The following is a 17,218-nucleotide window of genomic DNA, read 5'->3' on the forward strand; positions in this document are numbered from 1 at the left end:
CACACACGCCCCACACACACACACACACCTCACTCACACACATACACGCCCCGCCCCACACACACACACACGCCCCCCCCCCCACAGACACACACACCCCTCACACACACACACACACCCCTCACACACACACACACGCACACACACACACACACACCCCTCACACACACACACACACACACACACCTCGCTGTCCAGGAAGTCAGAGAACATTATCAGGGTGCTCTCTATGTTCCCCTCCTCCTCCGCCGCCTTCTCATTGGCCAGCGCGAGCTCCTCCTCCTGGCCGTCCAGCCAATGGGAGGGCGAGCCGGGCCGGGGGGCGGGCCTGTCTGCCAGCAGCTGGAAGCTGTAGCGCAGCAGCAGGTCCATCAACGCCCGCAGGGCCGAGACACGGACCCTGTTCTCATCCATCTGGGCGATCTGCACAGGAGGGAGGGAGGGAGGGAGGGAGGGAGGGAGGGAGGGAGTGTGTTAGTAACGGTAGGAGAAGAGGAGACAGTGTGTGTGTGTGTGTGTGTGTGTCTACACACAGGGAGGAGGGAGAGAGAGAGAGAGTGTGTGTGTGTACACACAAGGAGGAGGGAGGGAGAGAGAGAGAGAGTGTGTGTGTGTGTGTGTGTGTTACCTGCAGTAGCAGCACCAGGTGTGTGTGTGTGTGTGTGTGTGTGTGTGTGTGTGTGTGTGTGTGTGTGTGTTACCTGCAGCAGCAACAACAGGTGTGTGGTAGCCAGCTCTTTGCTGTGCAGAGCGCAGGTACCCAGACACAAAACAGCCATGTTGCGAACGTTGGGCTGGGCGTTGCCTATACTGGGCAGGATCTGAGAGAGAGAGGGAGGTAGAGAGAGAGAGTGGGGAGAGAGAGAGAGTTAGAGAGAGAGAGAGAGAGAGTTAGAGAGAGAGAGAGAGAGAGATAAGAGAGAGTTAGAGAGAGAGAGAAGAGAGAGAGAAAGAGAGACAGGGAAGAAAGCAGGGGTTCAAATCAACACAGTTCTCTCTATCTCTTTATCTTTACTGCTACCTCTGACTAACGTTTATAACCTTCCTTTGTTTTCTTATATCATTTTCTTTTTTTTATCAATAGTTTTTGTATCGGCCATTCAATTGTATTTGTGTGCAGTACGCATAAAGTTTGATTTGAATGTAATGACATGAGACTGGGGGGTATTCCATCAACGTCTCTAAAGGAAAATCCTGGCTTATTTTGATCAATTTCGCAAGACTTCTGGATTTTCCTTTAGCGACGTTGATGGAATACCCCCCAGTCAGGGTAGTTGGGGTGTGTGTGTGTGTGTGTGTGTGTGTGTGTGTGGTGGTGGTGGTGTGTGTGTGTGTGTGTGGTGGGGTGTGTGCGTGTGTGCGTGTGCGTGTGTGTGTGTGTTGGGGTGTGTGTGTGTGTGTGTGTGTGTGTACCAGAGAGGAGGTGATGGCGGTCATGGTGGGGTGTGTGTGTGTGTGGTGGTGGTGGTGTGTGTGTGTGTCAGGGTTTCTGTTAGAAAAAATTGGTGCCGGTCAACGTGTCCGGGAAGATTTCAATGTGTCGGAAATTCCGGTCATCATATTAAAATATAATATAGGTGTTTGTCGCGGTGATTAGCTGTTGTGTAGCCTATATAGGCCTATGCCATTTAATGTCTATTTCTCATCCGATACGATTAGATGCAAACTATATAATAATATAGGCTTTCATGATTCGCATGCGCTACTATGGCATATGTCCAGGGCTGCACGCGCGCCACACTGGGCAGCCTAGTCACCTTTGCTACTTTGAATTACGACTGTAGGCTACTTTAAGATGTTTATTTCAATTGCATTAATGGGATTTCAGTATGTAATTGGTAATTTTAAGTATGCCTAGTTCAGCTTTTGATGGCTATTTGAACGGACTGCATCGATCGATCAATGAACGGACTCCACATTACGTTAACTAAAGTGTGTTAAATAGTTTCACGACAGTAATGTAAGTTTTCTATATTCTCTTTCCAGTTTTACCCTTTTTATCAATAAAACAACGTCATTTCTATAACCACGTCTCGCTGATTGGGAAGGCATTACGTCTAGCTGCCTGTCAAATCATACTTACTCGGACTCGGGAGTATGAGAATGAGGAGGATGTATCGGGGGGATACACACCCGTGGACTATTTCAACTTAGTGGCACAAATTAAACTCTAACACTATAGATAGACTAAATTGAACTAAAATGATGGACACCGACTGAATAACTGAGTGGGGGGAAGACAGATCTCAAATGTGGAACAATTATAACATTTAATACATAAAGATAAAACATACACAAATATATAACATTGATATCCCTACACTCAAATGTAGTGTGGTATTGTCAACCTAATCTAATCAATCCTAATCTAATGGTACCAGTAGCCCAGGTTGTCGATAGTAGCGCACGTGGAGATGGACGAATGTAGAGGAGGAAAGTTCAATGGAAACTCCCGGAGTAGAAGAGGTAGCCAGGAGGATGTTGTACTCTGAATCTCCTGACTCAGTACTGGAACGGGCACGGCAGGCTCAATCAATGAACGGGGAGGAGATGGCTAGCGTCCTTTACTAGCCGCATCTCACGGCCCTCGGTGGTCATTCACTGTGCTCTAGCACATCCAAAACACGCAGAACAATAACCTTGACTCCTGTCACTGCAGTGGTTTTATTTAGACTAGATCAAACTAAATTAACTGACGAATTTCTCCCTCACAACTACTCCCGAAAGGTACCTTCACTCTCCGCAAACCACAAACTACTCGCGCCGTTGTGAGACAGGGTTGCCAGATGGGGCGGGTTACCGCCGAATGGGCTACTGGGTTTAGCGGTTATTTAGCGGACTAGTTAGGCTGTAAATTGTCAATCCCATCTGGCAACCCTGCCGCTGTTTGTTCATCGCGTAGGCTAGTCTACACATTAATAATCAAATACAAAAATATAGCCTATATATTCGTCTTTTTTAATGTAGAAGGAATCAGAATATGTGAGAAATTAATTTTAGCAAATTGTATTCAAATTGTGCTTAGAGGGAATTATTTTCGTCGGACATTATGACCGAAGACGTTTAAATATGTCGGACTTCAACAGATTTTACCGGACAAAGACCGGTAATTACCGGTTAACGGAAACCCAGGTGTGTGTGTGTGTGTACCAGAGAGGAGGTGATGGCGGTCATGGTGGGGTGTGTGTGTGTGTGTGTGTGTGTGTGTACCAGAGAGGAGGTGATGGCGGTCATGGTCGGCCCCACGCCGGTCTTCATGTTCATCTGCTTCAGCAGCTCAAGACACATGGTCAGGCACCGCAGCATGGTGTCTGGGTCTGTCTACACACACACACACACACACACACACACACACACACACACACAGTTCATCCTAATTCCATAGATTACAGTTGTATTTAGACAAACATTCATTTAGACATTACTTTACTTTGAGTAACGTCTGCAGGGTGTGTGTGTGTGTGTGTGTGTGTGTGTTGGCGGGCGGTCGATCATGTGCAATCTTAAGGCGACATATCTGACGGGGAGCAATGACATGATGAATGTAACTGCCGCAGTCGCTGCATTTCTCCCTCTCTCTGTCTGTCTCTCCCTCCCTCCCTCCCTCCCTCTCTCTCTCTCTTCCTCTCTCTCTCTCCCTCCCTCTCTATCTCTCCCTCTCTGTCTGTCTCTCTCTCTCTGTCTGTCTGTCTGTCCCTCTCTCTATCTCCCCCCCCTCCCTCTCTCTCTGTCCCTCTCTCTCTCTGTCTGTCTGTCCCTCTCTCTCTCTCTCTCTCCCTCCCTCCCTCTCTCTGTCTCTCCCTTTCTCCCCCCTGTCTCTCTCTCTCTCCCTCTCTGCGGGGTGTGTGTCCATGCGTCCCTGCGTGCGTACCTTCTCCACGCGCGTGTCCTTGTCCGTCTGGCAGCTCTCCTGGGCCTCCAGCAGCAGGGCGGCCCAGTGCTCCTCCAGGCCCCGGACGGTCTCCTTCAGCTGGGCCGCGGCGCTGAAGTCCTGGGCCGCCACGCTCTCCTCCAGGCCCTGCTTGGCCTCCAGGATACGCACCTTCACCTCCGCCACCTGGACCACGCAGGGGGGGGGTGGGGGAAGAGAGGAGGAGAGAGGGGGAGTGAGATCATGAAACTTGCTGCTGCCCCACTCTCGTCAGGATCTGCTTAGATTCACCAAGGACACGTACCTTCACTTCATTTACTCTCTAGAGAGAGAGAGATAGAAGGAGAGAGAGAGAGAGAGAGAGAGAGAGAGAGAGAGAGAGAGAGAGAGGGAAGGGTTCAAAAAAAGAGGGAGCAAGAGGAAGAAGGAGGGGGGGGTAGAGAGTTGGGGCAGCAAAGCGCGCGGAGGGAGGGATGGATGGATGGAGGGAGGGATGGATGGAGGGATGGATGGATGGAGGGAAGGAGGGAGCATCAGCCTCTGTGTTGGTCTTGAACCTGGGTTCCGTTTAAGCTCCTGCGTCTGTTCCAGGTTCATATCAGCAACCAGGTGAAATAGGCCTTGGTATCTGTTTATTTACAAGGCCTTGGTATCTGTTTATTTATAAGGCCTTGGTATCTGTTTATTTACAAGGCCTTGGTATCTGTTTATTTATAAGGCCTTGGTATCTGTTTATTTATAAGGCCTTGGTATCTGTTTATTTATAAGGCCTTGGTATCTGTTTATTTACAAGGCCTTGGTATCTGTTTATTTATAAGGCGCTGCTTGGGAATTTGCCAATATTTGAAGTCAGAATATTGGCCCTTAACTCACCCGATCAAATAACTGGCTTACTCTAAAGGTCCCCAGTATGCGTACAGAGCATGGAAAGACTGCCTTCTTATTGGCTGCTCCACACTCCTGACTAGGGACCACTGCATATCTATCTGCACCTGCCTTGACTGGTCCATTGTGTTATGTATTGTTGCACTGTGCATGTGTGTGTTGCAGTGATCATCCTGGACACTCTGCCCACCCAACACGAGGGTCTCCCTCAGGTCCCAGAGATGAAATAAAGGCTTGAAATGAAATGAAATAAGCAACCACTTCCTTCACAAAAACCATCCGGTTTTTGAGCCACAAATCTTTCTTTGGTTCTAGGTTCCTGGTTCTAGGTTCCCCTGGTTCTAGGTTGCTGGTTCTAGGTTCCCCTGGTTCTAGGTTGCTGGTTCTAGGTTCCTGGTTCTAGGTTCCTGGTTCCTGGTTCTCTCACCTTGACTTGTCTCCTGCGGTGCTCGTTCTCGTCCACAGGCTGGCTGACGGCCACGATGGGCTCCCTCACTTCAGAGATGATCTCAGCCACCTGGCGACCACACACACACACACACACACACTGTACCCTATGTCTGTGTGTGCGTGTGCGTGTGTGTGTGTGTGTGTGTGAGTGCGTGTGTGTGAGTGCGTGTGTGTGAGTGCGTGTGTGTGTGTGTGTGTGTGAGTGCGTGTGTGTGTGTGTGTGTGTGTGTGAGTGTGTGTGAGTGTGTGTGACTCACGGCCTGCGTGCGTCTCGTGTCGTCAGGGAACAGGCTGAGCAGCTTCTGGGTGAGGAGGGACACCAGGGAGGGGGGCGTTTCTGGGAGCCTCAACATCTCCTGCAGCACTGCCAGGACACACCTCCTGCAGCACAGCATCATGGGAACAGTAGTCAGAGTAGTGACGCAAAACAGGGCCAACTGCTAACTTCGTCAGTTCGTTCGCTAACGTTCGTTGTCACATTGTCCAGCAGTGTGGTGGACGCAGACCAGACCTACACAGTGACATACAGATCAGCTCTGACCCATCCCTCCCTCCTCCTCCTCTCTCACCCTCCTCCTCCTCCCCTCTCACCTCCTCCTCCTCCCACCTCCCTCCCTCCCTCTCTCCCTTCTCCTCCTCCTCCCCTCTCACCTCCTCCTCCTCCCACCTCCCTCTCTCCCTTCTCCTCCTCCTCCCCCCCTCCCCCCCCTCTCACCTCCCTCCCTCCCTCTCTTCCTTCTCCTCCTCCTCCCCCCCTCCCCCCCCTCTCACCTCCCTCCCTCCTCGTTGGTGTCCAGACAGCCAGTCAGGTGGATGAGCTGTTGGGAGATGAACTCCTTTTTCATCACCATCTCCAGCTGGGTGAAGTCCGCTCGCTGCTCCTCCGACATCACTGGAACACCCTTCAGGTACCTGCATGGTTATAACATGGTTATAACACCTCCCTTCAGGTACCTGCATGGTTATAACATCTCCCTTCAGGTACCTGCATGGTTATAACATGGTTATAACACCACCCTTCAGGTACCTGCATGGTTATAACATGGTTATAACACCACCATAGGCAGTTTTAGCCAGAGGACAGAGAGGTGACGGTGTGTTACCCAGACAGGTAGTCAGCGTAGGTGGCAGGGTGTGTTAGGGTGTGTTAAGGTGTATTAAGGTGTGTATTAAGGTGTGTTACCCAGACAGGTAGTCAGCGTAGATGGCAGGGTGTGTTAGGAGGTGTGTTAGGGTGTGTTAGGTGTGTATAGGTGTGTTACCCAGACAGGTAGTCAGCGTAGGTGTTAGGGTGTGTATTAAGGTGTGTATTAAGGTGTGTTACCCAGACAGGTAGTCAGCGTAGGTGTTAGGGTGTGTTAGGAGGTGTGTTAGGGTGTGTTAGGTGAGTGTTAGGGTGTGTATTAAGGTGTGTTACGGTGTGTTACCCAGACAGGTAGTCAGCGTAGGTGTTAGGGTGTGTATTAAGGTGTATTAAGGTGTATTAAGGTGTATATAGGTGTGTTACCCAGACAGGTAGTCAGCGTAGGTGGCAGCGTCAGGCAGCAGGCGCTCCAGCTGCTCCTCCTCCTGGTCTCCCTGGGCCTTCACATGCTCACACAGAGCCCTCCAGCACAGCACCCGCTCACAGCTCAGAGACTCCACCGGGATCAGCCTCCTACACACAGGGACAGGGACAGAGACACACACACACACACAGGCACACACACACACAGACACACACACACACAAACGGACACACACACACACACAGACACACACACACACAGGGGGACATATACACACACACACACACACAGGGACATAATACACACACATACAGGGACACACACACACACACACAGGGAGACACACACAGAAAAAACACAATCACATCAGTAACTTTTAGTGTCATTCAATATGTGTCTACAAGTGTATGTCTGTGTGTGTGTGTCCTCCAGTGTGTGTGTGTGTGTGTGTGTGTGTGTGTGTGTGTGTGTACCTGTCCCCCAGCCCTATGGCGTCCTCCAGCAGGCCCTGGGGGGGGGAGGAGGACAGCAGGGCGCTCAGCGTGTCCAGGGCCGTCTGGCTGCAGTTCTCCACGTCTAGCTTGTGCAGCAGGTCCAACACGTCTCCCTGCAGCAGCCGCAGCCAGGCGGGCAGCAGGCAGGAGCGCACCACCTCCCTGACCGGCTCTGCACACACACACACACGTTAGACAACATACAGCACCCTAAAGAGACGGTTAGAGCGTGGTTACTCTGGGGAGAACTATACTACACACAGAGACACAGAGGCATCCAGAGACACACAGATACACACAGAGACACACAGAGAGACATACAGACACACAGAGACACACAGGCATCCAGAGACACACAGAGAGACCCAGAGACACAGAGGCATCCAGACACACCCAGACACACAGAGACACACAGAGACACCCAGACACACACAGAGACACCCAGACACACACAGAGAGACACACAGAGACACACAGAGAGACACACAGACACCCAGAGACACACAGAGACACATACAGACACACATACAGAGACACATACAGACACATACACACAGATACACACAGAGACACACACACACACACACAGACACACACAGATACACACAGAGACCCAGAGACACACACACACACACAGAGACACCCAGACACACACAGGTACACACAGAGACCCAGATACACACAGAGACACACACACACACACACACAGTACCTGAGGAGTCGTGCAGGCCCTCCTGCAGCAGACTGACCCTCTGGGCGATGTGCAGAACTTTGACGTGAACCTTCTCAGCCAGAACCTGAAACACACACACACACAACCTCACTCTCCCTGACCCAGACTACCAACGCGCGTGCGTGTGTGCGTGTGTGTGTGTACCTCGTAGGCTAGCTTGCGGACGTTCTCCTTGACGTCCCTGGTGCGTGCGAGTATCTTGGGGAGGGTGAGGGGGGTGGGGGCGATGCAGAACAGCACCGCACGACGCACCTCCGCGTTGGAGTCATTCTCCAGGATCAACATGTAGGCTGGAGGGAGGGAGGGAGGGTCAGTGTGTTTATAGTGTGTGTGAGTCATTCTCCAGGATCAACAGGTAGGCTAGGCAGGGAGAGAGGGCGGGACCTCCTCTCTCACCTCCTCCTCCTCTCTCAACTCCCTCCCTCCCTCCCTCCTCCTCCTCTCTCTCTTCCCTCCCTCCTCCTCCTCCAGTACCTTTAATGGAGGGACAGTCGGTCAGTACCTTTAATGGTGGGACAGACAGTCAGTACCTTTAATGGTGGGACAGACAGACAGTACCTTTAATGGTGGGACAGTCAGTCAGTACCTTTAATGGTGGGACAGACAGACAGTACCTTTAATGGTGGGACAGACAGACAGTACCTTTAATGGTGGGACAGACAGTACCTTTAATGGTGGGACAGACAGTCAGTACCTTTAATGGTGGGACAGACAGACAGTACCTTTAATGGTGGGACAGACAGACAGTACCTTTAATGGTGGGACAGACAGACAGTACCTTTAATGGTGGGACAGACAGTACCTTTAATGGTGGGACAGACAGTCAGTACCTTTAATGGTGGGACAGTCAGTCAGTACCTTTAATGGTGGGACAGACAGACAGTACCTTTAATGGTGGGACAGACAGTCAGTACCTTTAATGGTGGGACAGACAGTCAGTACCTTTAATGGTGGGACAGACAGTCAGTACCTTTAATGGAGGGACAGTCAGTCAGTACCTTTAATGGTGGGACAGACAGACAGTACCTTTAATGGAGGGACAGTCAGTCAGTACCTTTAATGGTGGGACAGACAGTCAGTACCTTTAATGGTGGGACAGACAGACAGTACCTTTAATGGTGGGACAGACAGACAGTACCTTTTAGGGGTGGGCATCAATGATCGATGATCGATTAATTGATCGATAAGGTCTTGGTCGATCACAAAATATTTTGCTCGATAATCGTTAATATTTTTTAAATTTTTTATAATAATAATAATAATGGAAATTAGTTTGTCCACGTTATGTGTGAGAAATGAACTTTGCATTTGCCTTCGCATTGAATTTTGCAACGCAGTACGGCATGACGGAAGTTCCCGTACGTTAGTGTAACCTGACCTCCAGTAATAGGTGCACGATCTCCACTACTTCCTGAAAGGCACCTTGCATGTTTAATTGATTAATCAGCTGTGCGGTAAACTGTTGGAACACACACTGCTTGGAAAATGGCGAAGCGAGCGAAACGAAGCTTGGTGTGGGAGCATTTTGATCTGAAAGGCGACCTCGTTCATTGCAAACACTGCGCAGTGACCTATAAATATAATACGACGACGACCCCGATGAAATACCACCTGCAAGCCGTACACCCGACCCTGACTGCTCCTTCGCTACCTTGTACTTCTCAGCCCTCCATCATGCCTCATCTTATACGCGGGAGGTGTGATGCACAACGAGAAGAGAAAATAACGATGGCCATCTGCAAATTAGGTTAAACAATTTAGGCTACTCACTGCCTTGTTTAAGAGGATTTTACTGCTCCTATGGTGAGTTACTTATTTTCTATATTTTTATTTATAATGTAAAATGTGTTTTTAAGTTAAACAATTTAGGCTACTCACTGCCTTGTTTAAGAGGATTGTTATCTGACTGTAGTGTCTAGTTAATGTGGATGGCCCAGAGCTTCCTAAAGCTGAATGAGAGCAAGGGGGAAATCCTCCTCATCGGCAACACCACCGCCATCACTCAGCTCAGCACCAACATGGGAAGCCTGTCCACCCTTGTCAGACCACATGTCAAGAACCTCGGTGTCATCTTTGACTCCGAGCTTAACCTTGACCGACAAGTGAGCTCCGTCGTGAAGGCATGTTTATACCAACTACGCATCATAGCCAAGATCAAGTCCTTCCTCACCCCCAGCGACCTGAGGAGGGTCGTCCTCATGCTAATCTCATCTAGGCTCGACTACTGCAACTCACTATATGCTGGACTTCCTGATAAGACCATCTACTGCCTGCAGCTAGTCCAAAATGCCGCTGCCAGGCTGGTCTCAGGCACCAAAATGAGGGACCACATCTCCCCTGTCCTCATCTCCCTTCACTGGCTCCCAGTGAAGAAGAGAGTGAAGTTCAAAATCTGCACCTTTGTTTTTAAAGCTCTCAACAGTCTCGCCCCACCCTACATCAAGGACCTCCTGGACCAGTCTACCTCCTCAAGGCCCAGACCCAGGCTCAGGTCTGACGCCCAACTCAGCCTGAGGGTCCCACGTACCAACCTCAAGAGGAAGGGTGACCGTGCGTTTGTATGCCTGAGATTTACGTTTAAGTCGTCTGTGTCTGATTACTTTCTGTGTTCCTTGTCTTTGTCTTTATCTGTTCCTTTACCCGGGCTGCGCCCCGGGCCGATGTAAAAGTTGGATGGGGGGCGCATTATAAATAAAATTAACATAACATAACATAACATAATGTGAATGAATGAATGTGTGCATTGTGCAATTCTGTTATTTCTGCCCTAGTTTTTTTTTTTTTATGAAAAAAAAGCTTATTGATTAATCGATAATTGATCGTTAATTCTTACGATTATCGGAAAAAAAATGTTGACCGTTTGCCCAGCCCTAGTACCTTTAATGGTGGGACAGACAGTCAGTACCTTTAATGGTGGGACAGACAGACAGTACCTTTAATGGTGGGACAGACAGTCAGTACCTTTAATGGTGGGACAGTCAGTCCAGGGTTTCCGTTAGAAAAATTTGGCGCCGGTCAACGTGTCCGGGAAGATTTCAATTTACCGGACAAACGTGAGATATTCCGGTCATCATATTAAAATATAATATAGCTGTTTGTCGCGGTGATTACTGTTGTGTAGCCTATATATGCCGTTTAATGTCTATTTCTCATCCGATACGATTAGATGCGAACTATATAATAAATATAATAATAGGCTTTCATGATTCGCATGCGCGCTATGCCATATGTCCAGCGCTGAACGCGCGCCACACTGGGAACTGAACAGACTGCATCGATCAATGAAGGGACTCCACATTACGTTAACTGAAGTCTGTTAAACTGTTTGGGATTAATGTGAGTTTTCTATTTTCTCTTTCCAGTTTTACCCTTTTCTATCAATAAAACAACGTCATTTCTATAACCAGGTCTCGCTGGTTGGGAAGGCATTTAGTTTAGCTGCCTGTCAAATCATACTTAATCGGACTCAGGAGTATGACAATGAGGAGAACATAACTGTTTATTGAGAAACAATTGATAGGCAGGCTGGGATACGTATATAAAGAAATACCACAATGTCTAGATTTATAACATTTTATTGAAAAGTGCAACATTCTCATATTCGTTGCTCCTCTCGTGAATCCGTTATTCCTCCCCGATTTTTTGCACGGTGAGCAGAACATTTTTCCTTCCCCATCTAGGCAGGCTATTACCGCTGTTTCGCGGAGTCATCATCATGCCGGCGTCAAATCATATAATAATAAAATAAATATATAGCCTGTAGTATATTGCTATGTTTAGCATCGATCTGTAATGCCTCCGTAGCATTACATCTTGACAATGTTATCATCGATCGACTAGTGTGGTCTAGTTGTCGTTGGGCTGCTGAATAAAGATGCTCGTTGAACGTTGCTCCAGAGACCCAAGTATTATTATTATAAAGTGTATCTTGTAAGTTAGAGAACAACAAGACACAACATAGCCTATATATTCGTATTTTTTAATATAGAAGGAATCAGAATGTGACAATTAAACTTTAGCGAATTGTATTCAAATTGTGCTTAGAGGGAATTATTTTCACCGGACATTATGACCGAAGAGGTTTAAATATGTCGGACTTCAACATATTTTACCGGACAAAGACCGGTAATTACCGGTTAACGGAAACCCTGAGTCAGTCAGTACCTTTAATGGTGGGACAGTCAGTCAGTACCTTTAATGGTGGGACAGTCAGTCAGTACCTTTAATGGTGGGACAGACAGACAGTACCTTTAATGGTGGGACAGTCAGTCAGTACCTTTAATGGTGGGACAGACAGACAGTACCTTTAATGGTGGGACAGACAGACAGTACCTTTAATGGTGGGACAGACAGTCAGTACCTTTAATGGTGGGACAGTTAGTCAGTACCTTTAATGGTGGGACAGACAGTCAGTACCTTTAATGGTGGGACAGACAGTCAGTACCTTTAACAGTCAGTCAGTACCTTTAATGGTGGGACAGACAGACAGTACCTTTAATGGTGGGACAGACAGTACCTTTAATGGTGGGACAGACAGACAGTACCTTTAATGGTGGGACAGACAGACAGTACCTTTAATGGTGGGACAGACAGACAGTACCTTTAATGGTGGGACAGACAGACAGTACCTTTAATGGTGGGACAGACAGTCAGTACCTTTAATGGTGGGACAGACAGACAGTACCTTTAATGGTGGGACAGACAGACAGTACCTTTAATGGTGGGACAGACAGACAGACAGTACCTTTAATGGTGGGACAGACAGACAGTACCTTTAATGGAGGGACAGTCAGACAGTACCTTTAATGGTGGGACAGTCAGTCAGTACCTTTAATGGTGGGACAGACAGTCAGTACCTTTAATGGTGGGACAGACCGTCAGTACCTTTAATGGTTGGACAGACAGTACCTTTAATGGTGGGACAGACAGACATTACCTTTAATGGTGGGACAGTCAGTCAGTACCTTTAATGGTGGGACAGTCAGTCAGTACCTTTAATGGTGGGACAGACAGTCAGTACCTTTAATGGTGGGACAGTCAGTCAGTACCTTTAATGGTGGGACAGTCAGTCAGTAACTTTAATGGTGGGACAGACAGACAGTACCTTTAATGGTGGGACAGACAGTCAGTACCTTTAATGGTGGGACAGACAGACAGTACCTTTAATGGTGGGACAGTCAGTCAGTACCTTTAATGGTGAGACAGTCAGTCAGTACCTTTAATGGTGGGACAGACAGACAGTACCTTTAATGGTGGGACAGTCAGTCAGTACCTTTAATGGTGGGACAGACAGTCAGTACCTTTAATGGTGGGACAGTCAGTCAGTACCTTTAATGGTAGGACAGTCAGTCAGTACCTTTAATGGTGGGACAGTCGGTCAGTACCTTTAATGGTGGGACAGACAGTCAGTACCTTTAATGGTGGGACAGTCAGTCAGTACCTTTAATGGTGGGACAGACAGTCAGTACCTTTAATGGTGGGACAGTCAGTCAGTACCTTTAATGGTGGGACAGACAGTCAGTACCTTTAATGGTGAGACAGTCAGTCAGTACCTTTAATGGTGGGACAGACAGACAGTACCTTTAATGGTGGGACAGACAGACAGTACCTTTAATGGTGGGACAGACAGACAGTACCTTTAATGGTGGGACAGTCTGGGTTCTGGGCCTCCTGCAGGCGGGTCATGGCGAGCGCGGCCTGGATGCGGATGTTGGGGAACTTGTCGGTGACGCGGACCAGCATGGCCTGGTGGATGCTGTCGAACAGGTCGTCATCGATCAGGGCGTTCGCCGCCATGCTGCCCAGCAGCTTTTTGATCAGCTGACACACGCGGAAACGCACCGCGTGGCTGTTGGCCTTGTGGGACTGAGGGGGCGGCCGGAGGGAGGGAGAGAGGGATGGAGGGGATGAGGGTGGGATGAGGGTGGAGAGTGAGAGGGAGGGAGGGGGGAGGGAGGGAGGGATGGAGGGGATGAGGGTGGGATGAGGGTGGAGAGTGAGAGGGAGGGAGGGGGGAGGGAGGGAGGGTGAGGGTGGGGGAGAGATGGAGTGAGGGAGGGATGAGGGTGGAGGGAGGGAGGGGATGAGGGTGGGATGAGGGTGGAGAGTGAGAGGGAGGGAGGGGGGAGGGAGGGAGGGTGAGGGTGGGGGAGAGATGGAGTGAGGGAGGGATGAGGGTGGAGGGAGGGAGGGATGAGGGTGGAGAGAGAGAGGGAGGGAGGGGGGAGGGAGGGATGAGGGTGGGGGAGAGATGGAGTGAGGGAGGGATAAGGGTGGAGGGAGGGAGGGATGAGGGTGGAGAGAGAGAGGGAGGGAGGGAGGGATGAGGGTGGGGGAGAGATGGAGTGAGGGAGGGATGAGGGTGGAGGGAGGGTGGGATGAGGGTGGAGAGAGAGGGACGGAGGGGGGAGGGTGGGATGAGGGTAGAGAGTGAGAGGGAGGGAGGGGGGAGGGAGGGATGAGAGGGATGGAGGGGATGAGGGTGGGATGAGGGTGGAGAGTGAGAGGGAGGGAGGGGGGAGGGAGGGATGAGGGTGGGGGAGAGATGGAGTGAGGGAGGGATGAGGGTGGAGGGAGGGAGGGATGAGGGTGGAGAGAGAGGGGGAGGGAGGGATGAGGGTGGGGGAGAGATGGAGTGAGGGAGGGATGAGGGTGGGGGGGGAGAGAGAACAGGGATGGAGAGAACGTTAAGAGAGAGAAGAAAAAAAAACAGGAAATCCTGAAACATCGCTGAGATATGTTCACCATGTAGTTCATAGTATTCTTGTTCAATATAGACCGCTGTGTGTGTGCGTGCGTTAGGGCTGTATGTGTGTGTGTGCTTGTGTGCGTGCGTTAGGGCTGTGTTTGTGTGTGTGCGTGCGTTAGGGCTGTGTTTGTGTGTGTGTGTGTGCGTTAGGGCTGTGTGTGTGTGTGTGTGTGTGTGTGTTTGTTAGGGCTGTGTGTGTGTGTGTGTGTGTGCATTAGGGCTGTGTGTGTGTGTGTGTGTGGGGGGGTTAGGGCTGTGTGTGTGTTTGTGTGCGTGCGTTAGGGCTGTGTTTGTGTGTGTGCGTGCGTTAGGGCTGTGTGTGTGTACGTGTGTGTGTGTGCGCGTGCGTGCGTTAGGGCTGTGTTTGTGTGTGTGTGTGCGTTAGGGCTGTGTGTGTGTGTGTGTGTGTTTGTTAGGGCTGTGTGTGTGTGTGTGTGTGTGTGTGTGTGTGTGTGCATTAGGGCTGTGTGTGTGTGTGTGTGTGTGTGTGTGTGCGTTAGGGCTGTGTGTGTTGTGTTAAAATACCTCCAGCAGGAAGGTGAACATGTAGCTCAGGAAAGGGTGCTCCTCCTCCTCCTCATCGTCGTCATCTCCCTCCTCCTCCTCCCCCCCCTCCTTCGGGGGAGACTCGAAGCTCGTGGCGAACATGGACACAAACACGATGACGTGCTCCACCGCGGGCTCGCGCTTGTACACGATCATGGCATACTTCAGGTAGTGGATGAACTCCTGGTGGAACACCGTCTTGTCCTCCAGCTAGACAGCGTCAGGATGGTGAAAACAAAAACACATTATTTTAATTGGTTTTGTCAAGTGCAAAATAACAGCCTCCGCACACACTCCAAACTCAAACAATGTAGTTTAGTTTCTGAAGAATGGAAGTGAAGAGTATCAATAGAGTGTTTTAATATATATGCCTGAAGAAGGTCTATGACCGAAAGCTTGCCCAATAAACTACGTTTTTTTTGCACAGATTTGAGTGTTTGATGGAGGGATGCTCCGATTTGTCGGCCACCGATTTAAATCGGCCGATTTCACTCCAAATGACTCGATCGGTGATCGGCAAAAATGGCCGATCGCAAAAGATCAGCCTTAAAACATGTAACGTTAGATATATAACGGAGCGATGTATTTCTACGGAAAGGCTGACTGACGCGGGGCTCATTCAATCTCCGCGTTCTTTATAGATACGCTTGCAGCAGCGGGTGGACTCCCGGTTCATTGAGTTTACGGTTAAAAGCATAACTTCTCGGGGTGTCAGCGCGGTGGTTCAGGGCTCAAAATGACCGTATACCGATGGTGAAGTTAGCAAAGGAGTATTGTGATTGTACCACCTCCATAGCCGGTGTTATTCACGGGCAAAGACGGTGCCCTTTGCGGGTTAATAACTGTGAGTTACCGTGGGTTAGGATAACAATTCAAACGTGTCCGGATAGGGGAGAGGACAGGGAATCCAAAACCATTTGAATGGTGTCGATACGACACTGCTATCACGGTCGACACAGCGCGGAGCGAATTCCCTGTTAAAAGATTCTCTCGCCCCGCTGTCAACGGGAGTTTCAACCAGCAGGCGCGGTGCTGCGAGCAGCAGCGTGTGAACTCCCGGTTCATTGAGTTTACGGTTAAAAGCATAACTTCTCGGGGTGTCAGCGCGGTGGTTAAGGGCTCAAAATGACCGTATACCGATGGTGAAGTTAGCAAAGGAGTATTGTGTTTGTACCACCTTCACAGCCGGTGTTATTCACGGGCAAAGACGGTGCATAATAGCGATTTTTGTGTTATGCTTGTTGTAAATAAAAGTTCTATGATGCATTGAAATGACATTAAACTAAGATAATACGATGGTCAGCATAATTTTCCGAATCTTTATTAATAAGCTATTACAGAAACTGTAGTGACATTTTCCAAGAGCGAATGTGGTATTTAAAGATGGCGGTTAGCGAAGAAATCTATGAACATGGGATGACGATTTCCATTGACCAATCAACGGTGTGCAGCGTCACACGTCACACGCAGCCTGGCAAAAAGGTACCCTTCGGCCCTATGGTTCCTGCTCACGATGGGTAGCTAAAGAAGCGACCCGACCCGACCCGACCCAGGCCGACAAATGGAAAAGCGCCAAAGAAGCAGGCCAGCCCGGGCTGACCCGGGTCAGCCCTCTAGTGGAAAAGCCCCATAACTTTCAAGGATTTCAAGGACCCGTGGGAACCCTGCCTACCTTGCTGTAGCGGGCCTTGAGGCTGGCCACCAGCTTGGCTCTGTTGGTGTGGCCCTTCTGGGCCTGCTGGAACGCCTCCTTGATCTCCAGGTCTCCGTCTGTGGTCATCTTTAACTCTCCTGGACGAACACGTTACTTTTAAAAGCGTTGTCAGCCGTACAATGGTTTTCTCTGTGTACCACATGCACAAAAGAAGAGATTTGGTGAGGCTGCATTCTCATTTTATGCAGCCAGATTGTGGAATGCACTGCCAGTTTGCATTAGGGATGCAACCTCAGCACATGTTCAAGTCAAGACTAAAAACCCATCTT

At 49.6% G+C, this 17,218-nt stretch overlaps 1 protein-coding gene across 1 annotated transcript in view; it reads right to left on the bottom strand.

Moving 5' to 3' along the window:
• LOC308160937 (condensin complex subunit 3-like) overlaps window positions 1-17,015 on the bottom strand; it is a gene marked incomplete at both ends in the record, with an annotated part of 32,127 nt that extends 15,112 nt beyond the window's left edge. The window contains 14 exons of the mRNA XM_080534860.1: window positions 187-423; window positions 702-821; window positions 3,211-3,321; window positions 3,872-4,057; window positions 5,184-5,273; window positions 5,464-5,587; window positions 5,978-6,118; window positions 6,714-6,863; window positions 7,188-7,380; window positions 7,921-8,005; window positions 8,086-8,231; window positions 13,578-13,806; window positions 15,215-15,445; window positions 16,908-17,015. Of these exons, the coding sequence (XP_080390986.1) occupies window positions 187-423; window positions 702-821; window positions 3,211-3,321; window positions 3,872-4,057; window positions 5,184-5,273; window positions 5,464-5,587; window positions 5,978-6,118; window positions 6,714-6,863; window positions 7,188-7,380; window positions 7,921-8,005; window positions 8,086-8,231; window positions 13,578-13,806; window positions 15,215-15,445; window positions 16,908-17,015 (2,151 nt within the window). The remainder of the gene's footprint in view (window positions 1-186; window positions 424-701; window positions 822-3,210; window positions 3,322-3,871; window positions 4,058-5,183; window positions 5,274-5,463; window positions 5,588-5,977; window positions 6,119-6,713; window positions 6,864-7,187; window positions 7,381-7,920; window positions 8,006-8,085; window positions 8,232-13,577; window positions 13,807-15,214; window positions 15,446-16,907) is intronic.
• Window positions 17,016-17,218: the final 203 nt, after the last annotated feature.

The sequence above is a fragment of the Nansenia antarctica genome (assembly GCF_963989245.1).
Source record: "Nansenia antarctica genome assembly, chromosome: 6".
NCBI lineage: Eukaryota > Metazoa > Chordata > Actinopteri > Argentiniformes > Microstomatidae > Nansenia > Nansenia antarctica.